The sequence below is a fragment of the Homalodisca vitripennis genome, chromosome 2 (genome assembly GCF_021130785.1).
Source record: "Homalodisca vitripennis isolate AUS2020 chromosome 2, UT_GWSS_2.1, whole genome shotgun sequence".
Lineage (NCBI taxonomy): Eukaryota > Metazoa > Arthropoda > Insecta > Hemiptera > Cicadellidae > Homalodisca > Homalodisca vitripennis.
In genome coordinates, this window is record NC_060208.1 from 24521815 (window position 1) to 24546838 (window position 25024).

General features: G+C 30.8%; 2 protein-coding genes across 3 annotated transcripts in view; one reads left to right on the forward strand and one right to left on the reverse strand.

Moving 5' to 3' along the window:
- The window catches only part of LOC124353703 (allatotropins-like), a 35115-nt gene extending 13543 nt beyond the window's left edge, over positions 1 to 21572 (forward strand). The window contains exons 2-4 of one of the 2 annotated variants that reach the window (XM_046803673.1): positions 15684 to 15735; positions 16413 to 16637; positions 20566 to 21572. In XM_046803673.1, coding sequence (XP_046659629.1) covers positions 16426 to 16637; positions 20566 to 20722 — 369 coding nt within the window. In that variant the 5' untranslated portion in view covers positions 15684 to 15735; positions 16413 to 16425 and the 3' untranslated portion in view covers positions 20723 to 21572. The remainder of the gene's footprint in view (positions 1 to 15683; positions 15736 to 16412; positions 16638 to 20565) is intronic. The other variant, XM_046803674.1, reaches the window with a different exon arrangement.
- A 1602-nt stretch (positions 21573 to 23174) lies between these two features.
- On the reverse strand, positions 23175 to 23591 carry LOC124355561 (protein GVQW3-like). Its single transcript, XM_046806724.1, has one exon. The coding sequence runs from the start codon at positions 23589 to 23591 to the stop codon at positions 23175 to 23177; it is 417 nt and encodes a 138-aa protein (XP_046662680.1).
- Between the last annotated feature and the right edge of the window lie 1433 nt (positions 23592 to 25024).

Sequence of the window (25024 nt, forward strand, 5' to 3'; positions counted from 1 at the left end):
TTGTAAACTTGACTCGTAGTAACTCACTGAGTATGTTTTGAGAATTGTAAAGATAATTGTAGATTTGAAATAATAACCTGAGCCGCTCAATCTTGTTGTTCAACGGTTGGCGTTGAACTAACTAACTAAATAAACTAACTTCTAAAGTAAATAATATTCTTTATCATTCAAGACCCATCCTAAGCTATCTAAAGTATTAGTGTGGCAACACTGTTTAACCCTTAATAATTTAATTTTTTTACCTTGAAAAATGTTCTGCTGATTTTTAAATTTTTCAACAAAGGCAGGTTTTAAGTGCTTGGATATATACTTTTTACTGGGAAAAGTTTATTTTTGTTGTCTTTTTAAACTTTTTAATATTTTTATATATTGTCCAACAAGTAATTTTTACTATCTGTGTCCGAGTCATCATCACGAAAACAAAGCCAATCGTACGTTTAAGCGTCGGATATTACCTTGGTACAATATGAGAGCAATACGTAACTGCACTGAGCGAATACAGCGGAAACACTCATGACACAGCACCAAGAAAGTGCTGAAATCTAGTATAAAACGTCAAAATTACTTGCACGCCACTCAGTTATGATATAAATGCTTCTTACGCAATATAAAGGAAGGTAACAAAATAAAACAGGCACAATATAATGATGCATAATACTGCTCAGTATTACACTTTTACGTAATGGCTAAGAACGTAATATTATATCTAAACCGTGAAGGGGTTCAGTCTATGTTCTTAGCAGCAATATTTCAGGGCACATTAATTACGTTCTGTTTAAATAAATATAATAAGAAGTGGAAGGAGTGTTTATTTATGTCGGTTTAATTGCGCATTCCTATAACTGTCATATTCGAATTCCCGTACTACTAATCAACTCCCACTTATTGGATGGATAAAAAACTCAACTTTATAACATTGCCTCTTGGAAACCATATGAACCGAGAAAAGGTAAATTTCTTCCTATTCTTATAACTTTGATAACGATTCTGAAACGGTCTTTATTACTATAGCATACTCATACTAGCTAATACGCACTAATTTAAATTTTTTCTTTGTTCTTATTGTTTTTGTTCTTCGTCATGTTGTTCTTGTAAACACATGGTCTTGTTAGGATCATGTACACTGAATGAATACCTCACAGTTTCCGTATTTACGAAATAAACAAATGACAAGTAAGAAATCTTATTTAGGGTTTATTCGTAGATTTCAATTCTGTTAGTAAATGTCTTAATACATCTTATATATATTTTCCCGGAAAATTACCTTCACCATGGAAAATGGATCTATTATGCAATTTACAATGATTAAAAAATGCATTAGTTAAAAGTGATGTATTTGAATTCTCTCATAATTTTAGACATTTCTTAGAACATCGAGTTGAAAGAAACTTTATTACTTGGGAGTCCATTACGTCTTGACATGAACCGGTAATGATGTTTTGACTTTTAAGTGTTTTTAATATATTGATTTCTTTGCGCTATTTATACCACCTCAGATAAAAATATAGTATATCCTTAAAATGGTTCTTATTAAAATATTTATTAGTAACTTAGTAGTAACAAATATTTATGTGTATTTATATGTTGAATAAATGAAGCGTATATATGTATAAAAAGAAACTGTATTTTTACTATTTAATAGTTCTAGTTGCCGAATCGGTGTTTGATAGGAATATTTGTCTGATTACAAATTTTTTGAGAACTCCTTGAAACATGAAATGCATGAAACATGTTGTATTCTCTTCAAGGGAAGATCAATACAAGTGAAAGAAAAGTTAGGGGCAGTTAATAAACTTTAGATAAGTTCATACAATATTTATACCTCGTATACCAACTGTAAAAGTAAGAAAATGCATGTGTTCATGTATAAAATTCTTAGTAGATAAATATATTTAAATTTGTATTTCTAACATTTCTAACACTTCCTGTAAATATTGCATGTTGAATCGTTGTTATTTGCCCCAAATTGAAAAACTGCTGTTTTGTTTCAATGTAGGACAGTTAACTAAAATATAAGCTAATGAGAATTATAAATAATATTCCAAACAAAAATCTAATTAATAATTTAAACCGAGCAATAAAATATATTATTTTGAACTATTAATATTCAAATGCAAAATAAATACAACAAAAAATCCAATGTTCTTGTGTTTGAACAAGAGAGTTCGAGCATAAATGGTGTTTTGTTTTAGGTATTATTACAAAGATTAAATTTTATATCAAATGTTAGGTACATTACCATTGTAAAGTTTAGAAAAGTAAACCATGGCTCGCTTATCATAAATTTTAAATTGAGACTAACATTTTTCAAAGGTTATTACAATTTTAACAAACAAGATTTATTACGTTGAAACTGAGTGATCCGCTAGTAGAAAGACTAAAGCACACTTTAGTTATTCAGTACGTACTAACATGCAACAGCATTTACACATATATACACATAAACTAATTATTGCAGTGTTGCACTTTCTTTTAATGTTTTAAAATTACTTTTATTGTGTAAGAATATTAGTTCCATAAAAAACTACAAAAACCCACAAATTTCCAAAAAGTTTATCGGCCCATTATCGTCAAATGAACAATGCAGAGGTTTGGCATGAAATGTAAAAAATATGATTGAATGAACCAATAAGCGCATACTTTTAGGAAGTATATGGAAACCTTTGTAACAGTGTGTGTGTGTGTGTGTATCAATTTGTGACAAAGTTTTATTCTTTTTCATCCTCCATAGGTGAGTGTGTACCAGTGCCATGGTTCATGTGAAAACATTATAAAAATGTTATTAAACATGTCAGCGCCTTGGAAGGTTTTTGTATATTTTGATATAGATTTAAAAACAGCTATAATGATTATATTGTTGCTTATAAAAAGAGGAGTTAGACTCCTTGAAATATAATTCCTCTTTTATTCGTTAATTTATATAACGTTCACCTTTGTTAATAACAATTGTTTCGCGGGTGATTTTACATAAGACGTGCACTGGAATAAAAATAGATTAATGTTTGAATTGTAGATTGTTCGTTAAGTACATCATCGGTTTTTCAACAATTTAAGGAAACATTCCGGAGTTAATATGAAATGTAAGCTGCACGCATCCTGGAATGTGTAATATGATTAGTTGTAACGCGTTAATACGGTGAAAAATATTGGCCGCCCTTACTTCGTTTATATTAATTTACCAAAGATTACTATGGATAAATATCACTGATTAACTTATTGAACTTACATACCCTTATAGAACATTGTTCTACCTTTCTAAACTCTACATACTTTCTTTATTGAAATGCAAACTTCCCAATAATTTTCACAATAAAAATACTTCTTTTTAACTAGATCAAGGATCTTCACTCCACGGATACTGACTGTGAAGTGTTACTAACACCAAACTCGAATTATTGTTATCAAAAATTCGCATAAAATAAAAAATAACTAGTTAGCTCAAAGCCAAATCGATAATTAATAATATAAAAACAGCTTTCACAGAAAGGTTGAGCACATGTACTGGTTTCAATCATAAAAAAATAAACTGAAAAAGAATTGAGTATTTTAATTACAATAGGATTCATAATACAATGAGTTTTTGGCTTCATATATTATTCATTATATTATCATTTGAAACATTCTCACTAGAACACTCGGGTTTTTTGTTGTGGGTATTTAACTCAGCTACGCTTAAAAATTGTGTTCTGCGTGTAGATTATTTTTGGCACAATTCTATACAATAATTTATTATAATAGTTATAGGTATATCAAGTAAATAAAACTATTGATAGAACTATTTTTTATTTCAGTGGAAATCAATCTTTTTATATACAAACTCGAGTTTTTTCTGATCTATTTCGTTGTCTTGATGGTTATAAGATCAATAAATAAATCAATAGGTAAACCGATAAGTAACATTTGCCGTCATCGAACTAGGTGTTGTACATATAAATAAAAATCCATGCAAAATGTTGTCTAAAGGTTTTATTTATTTCCTTTCAACGGTCAAAAACCAATTTAAATTTATAAAATTATAAAATGATTAAATAATACTTAAAGAAAAGGGCCAAACCAAACATGCAACTGGACTCTCAATAAAATTTAGGCATAATTAACATTAAATAAGAAATGTGTAAATTATAATAAAAATTAGTGATAGTATATGGTAAATGGGAAAAGTATTTAACTTAAATACACTTCTGTATAAGATCATCATCATATGAATAAATAAAAAAGATAAATAATAACAGTGCAAATAAACTATTATTATTAATAACATTATTAATAACAATGAAAACTAAACTATAAACGAATAACAAGATTAAAAAATATTGATGAGTGATGAGTAATAGTGATGAGTGAGGTTATCTATAGAATAATTATTGAGAATTAGTGGGGACAGTGGAAATTAAATTTTTTGGGACCTCAAATAGGAAATAAGTTGCTCAAACAATCAACATATTAACATTTGTAAAATAGCCTGTACAGCGTTGGTATGAAGAGGTGAATATAAAATATGGAGAATAGCTTATGAATACATTTTAACACCTTGAGAATATTTTATTCTACAGTGATTGATGTAAACGCATGATAGCTTGTAGAAGAAGATTGGCTGTCGAAGAGAGTCTCCAATCACATAAAAGTGCTAAGGCTGAATATAAACGGTGTATGAATATACAGTTATTTTCACCCATCTCGTTATGTTAGGGGTTTTTAAAAACCATTTTCACTTTTCCTTTAATAACTTTTCCCATGAAGGAAATGAAATATTATCATTTTCTGTTTAACTTGACCATTAAATAACTGGATAAACTTATATATATATATATATATATATATATATATATATATATACTAGCTGTTTCCCGCGGCTTCGCACGCTTTTCGTAAGTTTTGCCCGCGTATGAGCATTTCTGGTTGAAGTAAATTATATTTCCAACCCCGATGTAGATTTTACCTTGATGTCACGATCAAGAAAATATGTCAAAAATGTATTGTACATGCATAATGTATTTTATTACAAAGTGGTCTACCACTCAACCTTTAAGTTCAACCAAAAATTTAGTTTAGACAATTATACATCATAACTTAGCGCCTTCAAATAGTGTTTCACTGTTTAATATACGTATCTATCTCGTAATTGCAGGTTATAATGTGCAGGCGCTTTGAAAACTTTTCTTCATTTTATTCGTTTATATTCACGACATAAGCGAATAATTCAGATAATAACTATCCTATCTTCTAAGTTAGACTAAATTACGGATACATGTGAAATTTGATTGAAATTGGTTCAGTCGTTTTGGAGTTTATTGGCAACATACATCGTGACTCAAGATTTTTATATATATAAGATATATATATATATATATATATAGATTTCTTAATTATAAAATCATACATGCATACTTATTGAGGTTTTGTACATTACTTACTGCAATTTATACTAAATGTAATTTCAATACTTGACGAAACTGCAAGGTTTTTGACATCTTACTCATATTTTCAACTTAACGGTTGCAGTAGTAATGGGAATAGGATTAATATTAGAATATTTCATGAAGGTAAACCATGAATTAATAATTTTAAGGCGATTGGTACCTATTATGCTGATCAAATATTCAGAGGCTTTCGCAGTCTATTGAAAATTTAATACGTTACATTAATACATAGAAAAGGCAAATAAAATGTTTTTTAAAAGATTTTATTTGATATACACTTATTTCGGTACTGATCCATATTTAGAGTAATTTAACCTCCAGAGCTAATAATATCAATTAAATACACGCATATGGACCATAGATAACAGTGTACTGTAGAGTTAATAATATAAACTTAGATTCAATTGTTGGTTTTAAAAATATATTTCACGATGGCGCCAATAGCGCAGTGTAGCGAGTACATGGTTGTCAGAAGATAAACTAATTAAGCAACGTCGAGTGCGGCTCATGCTTGGACTGGTAACCGCTGAGCGATCCAGTCCTTGCAAGCAGCCCGCCTTCCCGGCCATTGGTGGTGGTAGCCACTGGCCACAACAGCTTTTTAAATGTAGCCTTTTAATTGCACTTGTTACATTGTCCCTGATTATATAGGGATTACATTTATCAGCACTGACCAACTGACATCGTGAGACCGTATAAACCAGAATTATATTGAGCTTTAGAATCAGTCCACCATAGTGTATCGCTTTGGTGATAAACTTTTATCTACAGATATCTATCTGATACTGAGAAGAAATGTCAGCATAGAAAAAAATGCTTACAGTCATTTAAATTAATTGTTTTTCATTTGGTTTTGTCATTAATTGTTTTAGTAAAACTGGCACGTTGTGATGGCCCGTCAAACATAAGATTTTGAGAGGGAAGATTATACGAACCATACTGTTATATTATTTTTAAGATAAATCACAGAAGAGACATTGACGTGAAGAGTTCAAAGTGAGAAAATAATGCTGCTTATGAAGTGCGGGCAGGAGGAAAGTACTGGAGGAGATATATTGAAAACGCTTCTTGATTGACTAAAACCATTATTTCAAGATCGTTCGTGGTGGAACTGCTTTGGTATGAATCGAGCTGGACAATAGTGAATTTCACTCAGATAGTTCATATACTACTGAAGAGGAATATAAAAGGTCGCAAATGTTTTTAACAGTACTGAAAAAGAAATATGATGGGGCGGGCTGCACAAACTTTTTTAATCATAAAAGCAACATAACCATGTAGGTCTCAGGATACGATTTTCCAATAAAAAATAAGCTTGCGATAGCAAAACTAACTTATCTTTTAATTTTTTTGGCTTAAGAAAAAATGGTTTTACTTAGAAAACGGCATAAATATAAATTTTCCTATTAGATTTCCTAATAGGTGTCATAGCTGATATACGAGTTAGTATTAATGAAAGTGATCATTACAAAATGTTATAGTTAAGAAAGATTATATAATATTTAGCATACTTTACTTAGCTTTAACCTACCGGTAATTAATTCCACATTCCTTGTTATATAGTACACAGAATTTAATCTACAATACATTACCCATGCCCATGGATTTTTCATTGAGATGTACAATGAGTGGTTCTCATTCCACGTGCACTACCGCGTATGACGCAGTCAACGCGTAAATACAATAATTTAATATTGTTTGAGTTGTAAAAACAAAATAAAGAAAAGGCTATGTCAAAGAGGATTATGTCAAACACTAGATTAGTATATTTTAAACCTAAATATAACTAATAGAAGGTATATGGTACAAAAAATAATAGCTACACAAGTGAGAAATAAATAATACATGATGGTAAGACTACCCTCACAAACACTCCATTGAACGGTTCTCCGCTTGTTTTCTCTCTATATAAAAATTGATTGCTTCGCATCGTAGTGTTTTGTTTGGTCTGCTTTCTTTCTCTACGTTACTGATAGGTTTTCCGGTCTGAGATTATTTCTAAAATGTGAACCAGAAAAGCAGTTATATCAGAAATGGTAAAGGTAGAAATCTTTGGATGTAATAATTAGGCTAAAATAAAAAAAAAATGCATGTGTTCACATAGAGGAAATATTTATAAATATTTTCAAAATTTGTACATAGCTATACAAGTTTCTTATAATTTATAATTCGGCGTTAAATTTGGACTCCGCTAATAATTTTTTATTGAAAATGATGTATTACAGTAACAAAATACTTCATATACATAATTATATTAATCATTTAAATAGATAAACTTATATTATACTTTATTTACCTCTTTAACCATATCGTTTATTAAACTATAGTGACTAGTACAGTTAAAGGTGCAAATATACAATTACTTCTACATACCACCTCGATAATCGCAGCTAAAACAGATCGCCACTATACTGTATGGTACGTAGCTAGACATATAAGTCCAGTAAGGAACATTCTCGTTCAAAGCGGTCTCTCGGTGTTTTCGCTAATTTCTCTTTCGAGTCTGGACGTATTGTGTATTTTGTTCAAACCCAGGTGTAGTTTACAGTAACTTCGTAGTTAGCATAACCCTTGTGTTTTCAATGTCAAATATAATTTAAGTTTGAGTACTAAACTATATACTTTTTTGTTACAAAAGGAAAAAATAACACTAATACAAAATTGACAATAGTTCCTCTCAGTTTGTATATTTGTCTTTGCCAACATAATTCTTTAATTGTTTGTATCAATGCAGTAACTAACGAATTAGGCGTTTCTTGTTACTAAACAGTACGTTTACATAAAATCTAATCAGTGTTACAATTAGGTACTATATCAGGCCTGAGAGATTAGCGTAGCAAATAACAAATACAAGTAATATTAGTAAGAGAAACGTAAAGTTATTTTTGCTGTTGCAATAGTTTGTTTTGAGTTAAGTGTTTGAGTTTTGACTAGTTTTGAATCTATATGTTAGGTTTAACCATGTTAAAAGATCATCATGACATTTTAGAGAAATAACTTTGAATATTTTAATTTTTTGGTTTTGAATTTGAAAATTTTGGAACTGAAAATATGAGTTATGAACGACATTAAAATTCAGCGGACCTTTTTATGAAGCGGGGATAACAGCTACTACTAAACGCGATTTATAAAATGACCAATGGATTTTCAGACTTTATACTGTAATGGTACACAATTGAGAAATAACCATGAACCATACAGATAAAATAACTAAAATGAAAATTGTTATAATATTTTAACAAGGAAAGCTATCAGGCTACACCCGTCATTCAGTGAACTGAATAAAGGTGTTTAATTACTACATAATTCAACAGAAAATGAAATAAAACTATTCATCCAGTAGTCAAAATCTGGTCAGCGTATATTGATATTTTCAAAGTTACTGAATAATAAAATACATGGATACAAGAAATTGTTTATTAGTCACTGAAAGATCAGCACTATAATTGATTTGCACTGTCAATCTCAGTGATAACCTAGTAAACTAAATGTAACTAATGTATCTGTGTAACTAATGCCTGTTTATTCAGCATGTTGTTTGAACTGAATAATGTCTGACGGAAGCAGTTATTTACTCAACAACAATCAATTATTGGAGAGAAGAACATTAGTATATTCAGTGTAGCCTATGTGTATTATGCTGCATATATTGTTTTACTACCTTTTATGGTCCGTTACATTGAAACCAATGATGGGTGGAGTAATAATTACTAAAAGTCAATTATACAACACAGAAAGAACTAAAATTAAATTCGTAAATTCAAGCAATCTTTGTGTTAGTAAAACGATTGTTAAATCGTGAATTTTTAAATATGCATAGAAATAAAACAAATATATACTTTAATTACTACAAATAATACCTTTTCGAAGTACTGTATGAGTAAAAGTGTTAATATAATAATTTGGTTCAGATTTAAAAAACTTAAAATAAACTAAATAAATTACTAAATTTAATTATGTACAATTTACTGACGGATTTAACTCTTTATACTGTTGTATACTTACGAGATTAATAGAAGTACATCGTCGTGAAATTTATTATAAAGAAGTTTGCCAAATCATATATAATATTGATAAAACTATCTACTGTTTATATTTGTTAATAGTCCCCGACATTACTTTCCAAAAAACCACCACCATCTTGAAAAGTCCTAATAAAATGTGTTAGGATGTTTTAAGCAACTGCGTAAGACATTAGTTAATAAAAATAACTCACAAATGTTGCTAAGATAAAGTAAGAAAATGCATATTAACATGATTGTCATTCGTATTTATTATTTGAAAACATTCCTAATAAATTTTAAGGCTAAGGTAAAAGGGATATTGTGAAAACTTTTGCAAAAGACGAGTTTGGGAATCCACATTTTATGGGATGAGAGGATCTCAGTATGAGTGAGTACTTTATACAGAGGTTCCTACGAGTAACTGAAGCAACTTCTTCAATGATTTCCTCTCATCAAAATAACGAAAAAAAGTGCATATAAACATATGTTCGGAAACGCTTTATTAGCGAGCTACGGCGAGGAAAATTTTTCGCCCGATATTTTAGGGAAGGACGGCAATAAATCGTCTGATTGAAAACTGATGTTCTTATGGCGAAAAGATAATTGTTAACTTTATTGCATTTTACGTAAAATGAACTGAAAAATCGAATAAAATACGTTACAGACCTATAAGACCAACCATTTCTGAGACATTAGACCAAATATGCAACATTCAGTCTCGAACAACATGCTTTGTTTAGGTTTGAAGTACTTTACTTCATTAAATCGGTACTAAACACAAAAAATTTTTTACCAAACATATTAGAGAATTTAATAAATTCCGAAGTGAATAATATAAAATAGTTTAATAATAAACAAAAACAAAATTTAAAAAAGTGATGTTTAGTTAAATATAGACATATGAAAAATAAGATGGAAAATTCAAAATCTGTTTATTCAAATGAACGTTCTTCGTAAAAAACATTTTAATTGCTGACCTTTGCTAATATTTTATTCCAATTTCCATTCTTTATATTAAATTATGTTAATTTCCTTGATTATTTATGCACCAGGTAGTGCGTTTAACGAAACCATGTACAGCTCTTCTGATAGCATCTCGGTCGTACTTAAGTAGTTGAAAGGCGTTTAAACTTCGGATCAATAATATTGTTATTTGGAATTAACTAAAATAGTACTGTTATTCTAGAATATAATATAACATTGTACATCTCTAAAAAAAAAAATTTATTACATTTTCTCTGTGTTTATAACGCCGCTATCATTACCATTTTATCATTTTCGAAATGAGCAAAACATAAATCAAGCAAAACAGCGTAGGTTGTTTCAGTATTGGTTGTATGAAAATGAACGCTGTTGAATAATGCAGACCAACCAATCTGCTGTAGAAGGGCGATTGTCTCGTCCATGCTAGGAATATACTACGGTTCAAATATAAAACTGTTCTATAATTATTTATAAAAACTGAGGCAATGTTGTTGATTAATTTATTGCTATATTTGTTTTTAAGTTTACTATAGTTTTAAGTATTTTGATTATTAATAAAAATGTAAAGAACAGCGTAGACTTACTATATTGTTAGGGTTTACTATTTATTGGATTTTACTTAAATCCTCCGCATATGTAAATGTAGTTTAATTTAAAATCGTAATATGTCTGCCGTTGTTTATTTATAAGTATCTACAGTATAAACGACAGCTAAACTTGTTAATAACACCTGAATCATACCAGTCGAACTGTTTTGTAAAACAAATCGTACTTTAGTATGTAATTTGAATTTTTATACCTAAATTCGGAAGTATGAACTTTAAATACCATGTTCTAAGAAACAGTTACACTATTTTAGAAAGCACATATTACAATTCTTTCTTGTTTATTTTCTTCATCATAGTTTATTCTTGATGTTTTAAGCAATACACGCCTGTTGACAATTGGTAATGCAATTGAAATATAAATGTTGTATCAAAACCACGATAAGAGCTGTTTGGATTATTTTATAAATATTTGGAACTAAAATTTTACACCTTAAAGATTTTGAGTCTAACAACAACATTACTAATGACTTAGACTTTTTATAATTACTTCTGCTTTCCTAAAGACTAATCCGGTTCAATACTAATTTTTATATAGTTTTTTTTTGTATATTTAGATAAATTTAAATTTGTATAAAAAGTAAACCTAATTAGGATGCACAGTAGTTTAACATTTATGTGTAAGATAATTTTTTGTTCAAATTTAGCTAACTCAAAGCCAGCTCTTATTAGATGGAAATACTGAATGTAAATTCAGATTAGATTCATTCTTAATATCTGAATTTATATACAGTCGATATTATAATGAAGGGTACGAAGATTTCTTCTTCAAAGGTTTTAGCTTTGGGTAGTTTGTTTATAGGCTAGAACCCAATAAGAAAATCAATTAATGTCAATCTAACAATAACAGAAGTAGTCATGGAAGAGAGTATTTATAGCAGTACAAATTGTAAATGTAATCTGTAAAAACAATTAACACAAAAAACCTTTCGATATATCTTTAGCCTGGATTCAAAATAAAGGGTCCAAAAACGGGTTACTATATAACCTTGAATTCTGGAGGTCACTGGAATTCAAGGATTTAAATTCCAACTACTTTTTCCTTTTTATCGATTAAGAATTTTCCCAGCTTAGGTAATGCCTTATTCCGACATTTGAACCTTCGGGTCAAAACACTTTCGCATAACTGCCTTGCAGATTTTTTAAAATGCAGGTTTCTCAAACTTAACAAAAATTAAAATGAACGTTAAATGCAGCAAAACTCATGGAACGTTTTTTGCTAATCTGTATATCGTATACTTCACATATATAGATTCCATATATTGTCATATATAATTTCCAGAATGTCATAAACGGCAGTCTTCCGAATTTGAGGATTCCGTAGGTTAGGGGAGGTGTGAGTTCGGAAGGATTAACAATCTGTAAATTTGTGCAAGCTGGAAACTTCTAGATTTTGGAGTACGTCTAGAAGAGGTAAGTATCCAGAGACAAGGACCTTTGATGTATAGGCTGAGAAGATCTAGCCACCACATGCCGGACGTTCCTGAGTTAAAAGCTTTTACAAACCGGAAGCTGCAATACAATGTTTAAAGACCCTAAATATTTATAGAACTAAAATGGAAATCTAACTTGTTGAGTCAGATTTAAGAATCAGGATTTAAAAGATATCTTCAAATTTTAATATTTTTCGCAGCATAATTTCACTGATATAATTATAAATAAAGTATACTTTATAAATAACTTACTTTTACAGGTTATTTAGAAATTTTCGAGCAATAAGTGGCAGAAATTTAAAAATATTTGGAATATTTTGATTTATAATTTATATATAAATCCTGCAGTAAAACCAACCACTGAATAGCCAACGAAAAACATTGGAAGCCTGTGCGCTCTGAGGTATCACTTTACAAGAGTTTCATTTCAAATTTAGTTATGTTAAAGTCTCCCTGGAAGAAGTGTGTCAATCTAAAATTGACACTGAAGTCAGTCCCCGTCTTCCCTTACATCTCTTGACACTTGATTAGAAAAGACAGATGAGGGCGTCAAAGTCTCCTTCACTGACTGTCAATTACTTGCGATATTGATTGCACCTAACATAGCCGAGGACGTATGTGTAATATCGTACTTTTATCTAAGTGAGAGTCTTAAAGTATTACACATTAATGCTAATTGAGCCACATTCAATTCTTTGAATTTAGATCAATCTCTTGTCTCTATGATCTCTCTCTAGATACAATTGGACCTTCATTCTTGGTTTACAATTTATAATCGTGATTAAAATCCATGCGAGATGTCCAAAGTAGTTGTGTACAATTTCTCCGTTGAATCCACCATATTTATTTAATAGTTTGCCAATAACCTTAACTCTATGTGATTTTAACTCAATAATTTTATAACGCGAGCAGAAAGCCATATTTGGAAATTATTCCCAATCTTGATGTTTGTTATTTTGACAAAGCATAATAAAATAAAATAATATAACTTAATACATTTTAATTTACTGTGGCAAGTCTCGCGCTGTGCCATTACTTTATTTTATCTGTTATTGACTATACTACCCATTATCGTTACTGTCTTTCAGAATCTCTCCGAATCTCTAGGTGACAGATTCGCAGAACTTAATGAATAATACTTTTTGGCATTAAATAGATTTTTATACGAGGTTAAAATCATTATAGAACTATTTACTTTTAAATCAATTTCTACGAAACTGTTGTATAAATTTTTATTTCTTTTAATTGAGTACAAGACGGTGAGTGTAAATTTTGAGATAAATTGTCTTTGTACTATAAATATAACATACTATAACTCCATAAGGAGTTGTAGGAAGTCTAAGTAAGAAATTTACACAATTGTATAATAAAACCCTAGTAAACAATATGATATTTTATCCATGCATACATAAGTGATAGCTTCAAGGTATTATCTGTTTTACTCATTAATATTATTTATATATAATAAAACTTTTAAAATAAACATTTTCTGAAATAAATTCAACATTTATAACTAAAATATGTACAAGCCCTCCAATACCTTTTTATGAAAATACTAAAAAATGTGTATATATTTATATTCGACAGTTTTATTTAGACCTGAATATATGAAATATCAAAATTTACTTCAAATTCCTATAATATACACTTAAAATAATACAATAATATATGTATGTTCTGTTTTTAGAAATGAAATTTTCATAGGCTGAAAAAATATCCCAACCGAAAACTAACTATAATTTTTAATAACAAATTTTGATTTGACTACTGATAAGACAATTGTGGCAGTTCTGTAGGAAAAGTTCTTGCTGCTCATAGGAAACTATCTACAAAGTGTTCATGGCGATTACAATTATTATCCATGCATTATAGATCTCCTAGACGGTTCTGTAGAAAATTTTGTCTAGGGCTTACTTAAGGACCAGCCCCGATTAACACTTAATTCTCACATTATTCACGTCAAGTTTTGTTTATAAACATGCAAGCATTGTGTCTAGTTTGGTTTAGTAGAATAAGGGTTAGCTACTGTATTCCCATCCAGTGTGGTCAGAACTCAATGAAGAGTGAGATTGAATAATAGTAGGTAAATGTAGATTTTCATGTTATCCCGTAGTCTTGCTTACAAACCACGGTTATACCTAGAGTAAGGAATAGTGTTTATAAATATACTTAAATGGGTTATTTAAAAAATATGAAACATTAAAATCTACAGGTTAATAAAATATTGAGGATATATTTCCACGTAAATATTTGTAATTAAGAGTAGCATAGACGCCTGAGACTGAAAGTGTTAAATATATTTACTTATAAAATCATAAATTGTATAGATCGCAATAAATAATTTAGCATTGTTTTCTAGATATAATAAAATAATTGCTTTCGAAAATTAAATAGGCGCATGTTTATACAAATGAAATTAAATCTGATGATTTAGACGATATAAAAATGGTGCTTGTATATTAAATATTTCAGACCCAATTGGAAAATATTTTTAACAATTTAGGAACTAGTTTATAAGGAATCCTAATACGTTATGTATAAAAATAATAACAATTAACACAGTTTCATAAAAGTAAGAAAAATCTAAAAAAATAACCCCGTTAGTTTGAAAAAGGTTCTAACTAGTCTAGGATAACTTTGCAATAATCGATTTAAAAAAAGTATGACGATTGTCCAGAATAGTTTACCTTATCATTTCAATCATGTATTTCTAGTTTTTATACATAAAAAAATACATAGCATATTGTTTAATTTGAAAATATTTATGTGTTAAATTATTTTTAAAAGTAAAACTTACATTATCACATTTTAGAGTCAGAGTGATGTAAAGCAACGATAAGGAATAAGAAAATAAGATAAAACTATAAAAAGTATGATTATTTTTAAGCCCACGGTGATGTTGTTCCACAAGATGAACTGAACAAGTAAAGCTTCAAGGTATCGTGAGATGAAGAAAGTCCATTAGTACTTGACATCCGCGAGTAATAACATTAACTTTTAAGTGCTCCGAATAATATATTTCATTACGCTGTTTTCCCCAACCTGAAACCATATTTTTAATGTTGTCTCACACTTGGTGAACTTGATCATTTCGTCACAACTATACAGTTTCTGTACTTTTATTGTATTTGTATAAGTTAGAATGAATACAATCTTTTAAAGTAACTGTTTACTTAGTATAGTATTTAAAAACTGTTTCCAATTATATGAGTAAGGTGTTTGATTGTTTATTTTCAGATTAGAGCAAGACAGGTGGTCTTTCCCACCGTCTGAATTTCTGACATCTGAGGTACATAACATCTAACGCACACATCTAATATCTAAGTAAATCTAACATCTAAGTAATAGTGGAGTTATTGCATGTATATAGTTAGATAGTATTGGAGTTTAGGTTAAAAATTGGGTAATTCAGAAATAAAAATAAAGTAAGTCAGAATTGTATTATACTTATATTGGTGTTTGGCTTTCAAATCAATAATTTGTATATGTACGAAATTAACAAAGCTACTTATAATAATTTTTAAATCTTTTTTACACATTATTTTAAACAATGTATATGAAGAAGTGCGTATCCTTATTTATTTACAGTATTACTAAAAGATGTATTATTTAAATAGATATTAGCAAGTATTATTTTTAAAGATCAGACACCACGATTTTATAAATAGTTGTTCGCAACTTAGTTCCTAATTAATTTTGGTAATGATTGAGATTAAAGCAAAATAATGAAAGTTGGTAAAGGAAAAATCCTGTTTCATTCACAATCCTTCCGTTGTTAAAATCAAAGTTTAAACATAGGAGGAAAATTAGTATGTATTAATAGTGTATAACGTAATTAATAGTGCGTACATTGCAATAATTGCTTGCAATGTGTTGCGGTATGTACATTGTAACGATGTAATTCATAAATATTGTTAAAATATCCAGTTTAAAAGTAATCTGATTAACAATCATATGATTAATCAGTGGCTGCTAGCAGATGGGTGCGATGCGAGTGTACACGCTGCTGCTATGGCTGGTAGTGCTGCTGATGTCGGTGACTGCTAACAGCGTACCCGTCTACCTGCGAGATAAGCCTCGCTCGATACGAGGGTTCAAGAATCATGCTCTGTCCACGGCTCGAGGATTTGGCAAGCGATCGGATTCAGAACTTTCTTCCTCTGAAACCTCCCAGTTCACCGACAGAGACAGGTATCTATCTCACTGTACAGTTTCAGTACCTCATTGTGTCTAGATGAAACACCGATAGCATTGCTAAGTATTAAATAACACTATAGCAATACCAATTGCATAACTGTTTCAACTAACACGTCTGTTTTATATATATACAGGGTGATTCAAAACTAAACGGCAATCTTTCGGGAGCTTATTCTATAGCTAAAAACAAGTAAAAAAGTTCATATAACCATATGCCCGTAAACGCTTCGTTAGCGAGTTACGCCTAGCGAAAGATTTCGCCCGGATTTCAGAACCCTTGGTGAAGTCAGGCCGTATAAAAATGGTAAAGGTAGTTACAAAGATACAAATACAATTGTTTTTTATGTTTTTATATCTGAAAAATTTATTAAAATTCGTCCCAGATCTGTAAATGCAATACTTTTAGAGATATCTTACGTAAAACACAAGAATTGGTGCAAAGAAATAACACATTTTTGTGTTTAATGTAAGATTACTTCCATAAATGTTAAATAAAGGTCATTGTTTTCTTAAACAGATTTGTAGAAAATTTAACTCTGAAAAGATTCATGTGAATTACTTAGGAAAAAAATTAATAATAGGTATTGAAATTTAGCTTTATTTAAAAATAAAACAGACGCACAAAAATGCATATTCTTATCTGCATAAAATATTAACTAATGTTTAGGTTGTGAGTAACAGCTGATCATTTATTCTAGACTGAACATTAACATAAAATGTATTTACCTTTGTAAAACTGTAATAATCACCTATAATAGTTGCTCAAAGTGTCCTCCGTTGTTAGCAATGCACGTTTTCGCACGACGAATCCACTCTTTTCTAGCGCGTTTCATAACGTTTGGAGCATTCTTGATAGTTTCTGCCGCCTCTGTAATGCGATTACGTAACTCCTCTATGGTGTTAATCCGTTTTGAATAAACAATTGACTTCATCCAACCCCATAAGAAAAAGTCTGCTGGCGTGAGGTCAGGAGAACGTGGTGGCCATTTTACTGGTCCATTTCGACCAATCCATTGTCTACCGTATGTATCATTTAAATAGTTTTTCACATCATTAGAAAAATGTGGAGGTGCTCCGTCGTGCATAAACCATGCATTTATTCTGTTTTGAACAGGAATATCTTCCAAGAGGGTAGGCAGGTTTGTTCTTAAAAAATTTAAGTACGCTACTCCATTAAGTCGATTAGGGAGGAAAAATGGACTAATCAAATTATCACCCAGAACACCAAGCCATACATTGACTGAAAATGTATGTTGAAAATGCCTCGTCGCAGTTTCATGTGGGTTGTCGTACGCCCAAGTATGGGTATTACGAAAATTTACAATTCCATTTCTAGTAAAACAGGATTCATCAGTAACGAGAATACGCCGAAGAAAATACTGATGTCGTAAACAATTTCTTTTTAACCAGCGGCAGAACATCTTCCGTTTATTAAGATCTTGCGGTAATAAGTCTTGAACACGTGTTATATGGAATGGGTACAACTGTGCTTCATGAAGTGTCCGCCATACGCTTGACTGGCAAATATTTAACTGACGTGATAATCGTCTGGTGCTTGTGGTTGGTGATAATTCTACAGCATTTATTATTGCTTGTTCATTATTATAGTTCCTTGCGCTACGTTGACGACCAGTATCTATTCGCTTCGGTTTAAAGCTACCAGTTTCTCTAAGTCGTCTCTCCACAGCTTCAAATGTTTTGCGATCAGGTGTTCTTCGATGTGGAAAAGTATCACGATATTCCTGAACTGCAGCTAAACCATTCTTGTTAACTTTGCCGTAAATCAGTATCATGTCCGTATACTCTTCAAACGAATACATACCATTTACATTATCTGCCATTATTTACTAAGATAATTACATACACTTTTATACAAATATTTAATAAAATATTTTAAAAATAAATATTTAATAAAATATTTTATACACTTGTATAAAATATTTCCAAATAATCACAGGATCTCACAAAATACAATCTTCACACGCCACAATACAAAAACCTCCATAAAGTTCAAATAATTCAGGTTCGGGTGAGTTAGTAGGAATAGAGTGGCTGAAATTACATCTTGTTACGGACTTTTAAAATTGAAATTCAACGCTATTATATTTATTTGTACTCTATGTAGAACACGTATGTTAAAATTTCAAATTATATTACTCATCCTGTTTTAAAATTTTATTTCCTTTAAAAATTGTTTTCGTTGCCCCAAGTTTACCCATCCGGGTATGTAAAACTTCGCTAATGCTCACCCGAAACGCAAAAAGTGATATGCACCATCATCAATCTCAGTGGTGCCTACATATAAATGAAGCTTTATTCAAAATTTAGAGTCAACATGTAGATCACTCCGTTTTCTTGATATCATGCGGCGAGAGAGACAAACATTAACTATATTTCTCTAGCCCCTAGGTCGATCGGTTTCGCTAACGCTCAGCTTGTTGGTATGATATGACATTAATTATTGGTATACCACATTCACATGACCTACATTACCATCTATTAGACATACAACTGTTAATGGAGCACCTATTAGCTAGCCTGTTAGTGGTGGTGGTTTGTGGGCAATTAGCGTTAGTGCACTATTTACCACCCTTGGGGATTTTGACATGGCAGATTGTTCATAAGCAGAGTGCTACCTGATGAATGAGAAGTTTTTGTTTTGAGCCCCATAGTCTTCTGCTATTCGTTGCTTACAATGTATTGCAGTATTTAACGTGTAACGATTCCAATTCATACAGATTTTGAAATAATTGAGTTATAAGATAAACATATTAAACATGTGTAGTTGATTAAACTCTTTACATTGTAGAGAAAAAAGGCTCATTTATTAATACAAAATTAAAATTAATTGATTTCAGTTATATTAAAATTCAAACATTGGTGTTCCCCAAGGTTTGATTGTGGGACCGTTTATCTTTCTTATATATGTTGGTCCTGTCGCTTCCAACAACTGATAAACACATATTCTGATAAAACCACTTCTGAATAGCCTAGGTATTCCTTCATTAAAGTAGGCATTTACTGGTCTTTCTCTAAACGAATTTGGTTATTTAATAACAGATTTTTAGAGCCCAAAACTAAATCTCAAAACTAGTTTGTGTTAACTCAGTACGTGTCACTAGTGATATTAATGTTGTGATATAATAAATATTCATGATATGTTGTCAAACTGTTAAATCTTCGTTCATTACACCAAGAGTGTTAAAAAATGTTCAGCGAAGATACTCTAAAATAAAACTAATTTTAAAATATAAATCTTTCTTACTCGACTAGTGCTAGGCAAGGAGATTTTATCAAATATGTTTAATGGGACTTGTACATTATAAGAATTAACGTTAATTAATAGACTATAATAATATTGCATTACTATGAAAAAATTATATATTTTCACTACCGGCTGGTAGTGGAAAAATATAAAAATGATCTTTACCGTCTCTATTTATGGACCCATGTAAGTGTAGGGCTATCTCCTATTGTTGGGCAGACTTGAATACTGCATTATTTACTCTACTAAATTAACATTTAAACATATGGCTTAGCATTTTGATCTAGAAAAAATAGTATTAACATTATTATTTATAAATATACAGATAACAGGGACTAATAAATATATGCAATGTCCCTTTTAAAATTTTTAAATAATGTCCGCATTTTATAGTCTAAAATAATATAATTTTCCTTACGATTACATAGCAAGTGATGTTCATAATAGTTTAGTAATAGCAGGCTAGAATTAATGGTTGTGCAGGTATTTAGAAATCGTTATATTCTTGTACCGCTTTTATTTACGATATGGTATGTAAATATTTAGTCGTTTTTTCATAAAGTTTCCAAGTACAACGGTTCGTCAGTAAAATAAAAAGCGTCTTGGAATTCTGATACTTACAATACGACCATCGCTGATGGTATTTATTTTTTACAGTTTTCCAGCAGATTGGTTCGCCAGTGAGGTGCAGAACAACGGAGAGTTGGCAAGACTGGTCGTGCACAAGTTTATAGACACCAACCAAGACGGTGAATTGTCTGCAGACGAGCTGCTGAGGCCCTTGTACGGACCCCCGACTACCACCTATAAGTAGAGAACAGCGGCCGAGCCCGGAGACCGGATTGTAACACCATCTTGGGATGATTCAAATTTGAATGTTTGTGTTTGGACAAGTGCTGCTACTGTCAAAAATTTACAAATCAATAAATCTGTCAAATCCAATACCCATAACTGTTTCACCAGAGCAAAATTGTAAATAATATACAATACATTTGTATTACTCCCTATGTCTTATATTAATATTGACTTATTGAAAAAATACTCCTAAACTGGAATATATTTATAGTGAATAGTACCGGAGAAGAATTCATTTAACATACATTTTTAATATGATACTTTTGAAAGGTAATTTCTGTTTAAAAAATATGTTTACACACTTTAGATCTGTAAAAAGAATCAAATCAGTTTCCCTACAGGTCAATACAATGCAAATAATATATTTTTCTGTTCATAAAAATAGTTAAATTTGTTATAAATAAAATGGTTATATGTGTACCCGTTAAATACGAGTACAGTTAGGTGTTAAAACATTGATATAAAATGTTTAATTTGGTGTTAAAGATTGGTTATTGTTAAAAGAACATTTTTGTGTGACGCAAAAGTTAAGGCCGACTTGTTATAATGAGGCCTACAGTTCTGTACCTTTTGTATAAATCTATGAAGATAGCTGGTCTCCTGGGGAAGGATCGTCAGGCCTACCAGATCTCGAAGAAATTAAAGGTCCCATTTTGAGCCCTAGGACCTCCGTCCCTCCCGAACCTTGTACATAGTCACTGTCTTGTTTTACTGACTGTCTTCAAGTCTATTGTATTGTTTACACGTCTATGTAAATGGATCATTGTTTTGAACAATAAATTACATTGTCTCGTTACCAAGCTGCAGAATTGTGACTTTTTCATGCCCGAATCTTAGAATACGTTTGTTGACTTCTACTTCTGTTTTGGTTACGTTTGATTGCTTATCTATTTCCATCTGTTTTACACTTTGAGAGAAAATTATAAAAACAAAGGAGTTAATTACAATGAATTACTTAAGAAATTAGAACAATTGGTTGTGATGTTCATTCCAGTCTCAAATTTCAAAAAAGAATAAATAAATAATAATATCAGTATACTAGGATTAGTAAAATTATGTATCAATTGACGCAAGTTTTTTCCCAAAAGTGGTGCTAAAAATCGAAAAATATCTAAGAGACAGTCGCTTGAAAATAATTTATTTTATACAAAAGTGAATAGTGTTTTTTACTAACAGTTTTATTGGCATTGTTTAACTATTGCTACTATTTCTATTCGATCAGTATGTTTTAGGTTATTTAATTTAGAATTATTTATTTGTATTTAATTTTAATTTGAACATTTTGAAATTCAACTATCAGTCCTATTTACTTCCATTGATTAACTTCAGAGTATGATAGAAAATATGTGAACTATAGTAATTTTCTATAGATTTTTTTTATATTTCATAAATATCTTGTCTACCAAGTATTATCTTTAGGAAAATCTTCTTTCATAGATCCTTAACCAGCTATATCGAAAGAGATAATTATGTAAATAAGTAAATTGGAATGTGTAAATTTCTAAATATAAGCCCTAATTTGTTATTTTGTTCGTATGGCTGGAAGGAGCTTTAATAAATGCTCATGAAGGGATTCAATGAAAGGTAAACTAACTTGTTTACACAATATTACAATTATCACATTATATATATGACAAAACTAAATAATTACCGTATAATTTTTGTTTGGTAATATTATATATATACTAGCAAATCAAATATAAACGGTAATTTTCAAAATTATATTTATTGAATAATATTATACAGAAACTATACCTTCAACATTTTTCAATGTAGTCTCCTGCATTATCTACACACTTCTGCCACCGATTTGGAAGCTTGAATATTCCCTGTTCATAAAAAGATTGAGAGCGAGTTGTTAACCAATCGCGCACGTGTTTTTCGACGTCTTCATTGTTTTCAAATCGTTTTCCTCCAAGTGATTCTTTCAGGGGCGCAAACAAAAAATAGTCACAAGGGGACAGGTCTGGACTGTAAGGAGGGTGTTCGAGAGTTTCCTAGCCCATTTCTTCTAATTTATCCCTTGTCAACAATGCGGTGTGAGGCCTTGCGTTGTCATGGAGAAGGATGACATCTCTAATGGCCACACCTCGTCTTTTGTTCCGTTAACTGGTTTTTGCTGACTGTAGCACCTGGCAGTAGTAATCCGCATTCACTGTTCGTTGATCGTGAAGAAAATCAATGAGTAGAACTCCCCTTGAGTCAATAAACATTGTTGCAAGAACTTTTCCGGCTGAGAGACGATTTTTGGCTTTCACTGGGCAGCCTTCATCCTTCCTTCGCCACTGCTTACTTGCCATTTTCGATTCGGGAGTGTAATGGTGGACCCACGTCTTATCACATGTGACGATGCGCCTAAAAAAATCTTCACCTTCTTCTTGAAATCGTTGCAGAAGTCTCCCAGCAATCTCCTACCTGACCTGATTTTGATTTCCGGTCAACAACCTCGGAACCCAGCGAGCACTAATTTTTCTGAAGCCAAGGTGGTCTGTGATTGCAGACTGAACACTCCCGTAGCTGATACCAATTTCCGACGAGATTTCTTGAACAGTTAACCGGCGATCACCTTCAATAAGCTGTCGAACCGCACTAATGTTGTCATCTGTAAGACTTGACCTTGGGCGTCGACCGTGACTTTCGTTTTCAACACGTTCTCGGCCATCCCTAAATTCTCTGGCCCACGTATACACTCGATTTTGAGACAGAGTAGTGTCCCAAAACTGTGCCTGCAAACGAGTAGAAATTTCCGAAGGCTTAACACCTTCATTTGTTAAAAATTTTATGACGATGCGTTGCGCAACAGATGGATGTAACTCTCGCTCAGTCATGGCTGTACTGAAGGCAGAACACAACGCTCGTGTGAAGCAAGCAGTTCCCCCCACTCCTATTAAGCAAAACGACAATCGCCCACAGCCGCATCATGTCCGAACGTGTTTGGTACAGTCAACAGCAAAATTACCGTTTATATTTGATTTGCCCTCGTATATATAAAATATTATAATTGTTATTATTTATTACAGAATTGTTTGACGGGCAATTAAAAAAAACTGAACACTTGCATACTTTACGTAGTGTTTGTCAGTAAATAATTATATCATGATAAATCATTAAGTCATCCAAGATTCACTTCACATTAATGTAATAAATATTTAATAGCGCCTTTGGTGCCTGTTTTGATATTTCTAGGAAGCTATTGATGCTAATGTTAAACACACAACGTACAACGTTTTATTATTCCTGCCAGAGGGTTTTGTTGTCGACATGCATTAGCAACGAATTAATTATTACTCAAGGGAGTGGCTATTCGAATATGTATTCATAACGCCTCATTTATATTTATCTCAAATTATCAATTTACGGTATGATTGTTTCTTAAAAAATGAAACCAATACATAAATAAATAATAGACACTAGGTATTCCATAATAACAATGAATAAAAAAACTCTGACAAAGTCAATTGTCACTTTTATTAAAGTACATATTGTATAATTATTTATTTAAGTTGTTGCTGTAGTTTAAATAATATTTATTGGAAAAAATTGAACTTTACTTTTCGAGTATAAAATACTTAACTATTGTGTATATTAAAAAAATACTCTCACGTAAGGTGGATAACTTGCAGATTATATATAAATATAATATAATAAATTGTTCTGATTTGTCCTACAAAAGCAACATTTTATAAATTTTTGTTTAAATATTCATAATAAAGTACTGAAAACGATTTAATCGTTCTGTTAAATAAATTTCTTAACAAATTTTTTAGAGTTTTTCTAGCGAAATCATGATGTTTTAAAGAAATATGATATGATATTTTGCTATCTATACACATACATATATCATAGAAATATATAACACAAACCAAATTGTAGTATTGTCTGACCTAAAAGTGCCATAATTAAGACAAGATAAGTCAGCTAAATACATTAATATTATTGCATTATTTAAATTAGGTGTCTGTATAATTATCTAGTAATATTTCGAAACAACGAATTAATTTGCAGCAAAATTGTTAGAAGAATACTTTATGATTAGTTATCAGAATTCAGCTTTTCATAACGTGTTCTCCCACTCTTAGAGAACGAGGGGAGCAGTGGTGTGGCGGCAGTAACGATGAAGAATGTGACGGTGATGTTGCCCGACGCGGGGCAATCTGTCAGAGCCGGGATTATCTTGGCGTCCCACGGGACGATACATGGATATTGGGCTACTTTGTACATCCTGACTGCATTGCGTCCTTACAGTCCTAACACGTTACAA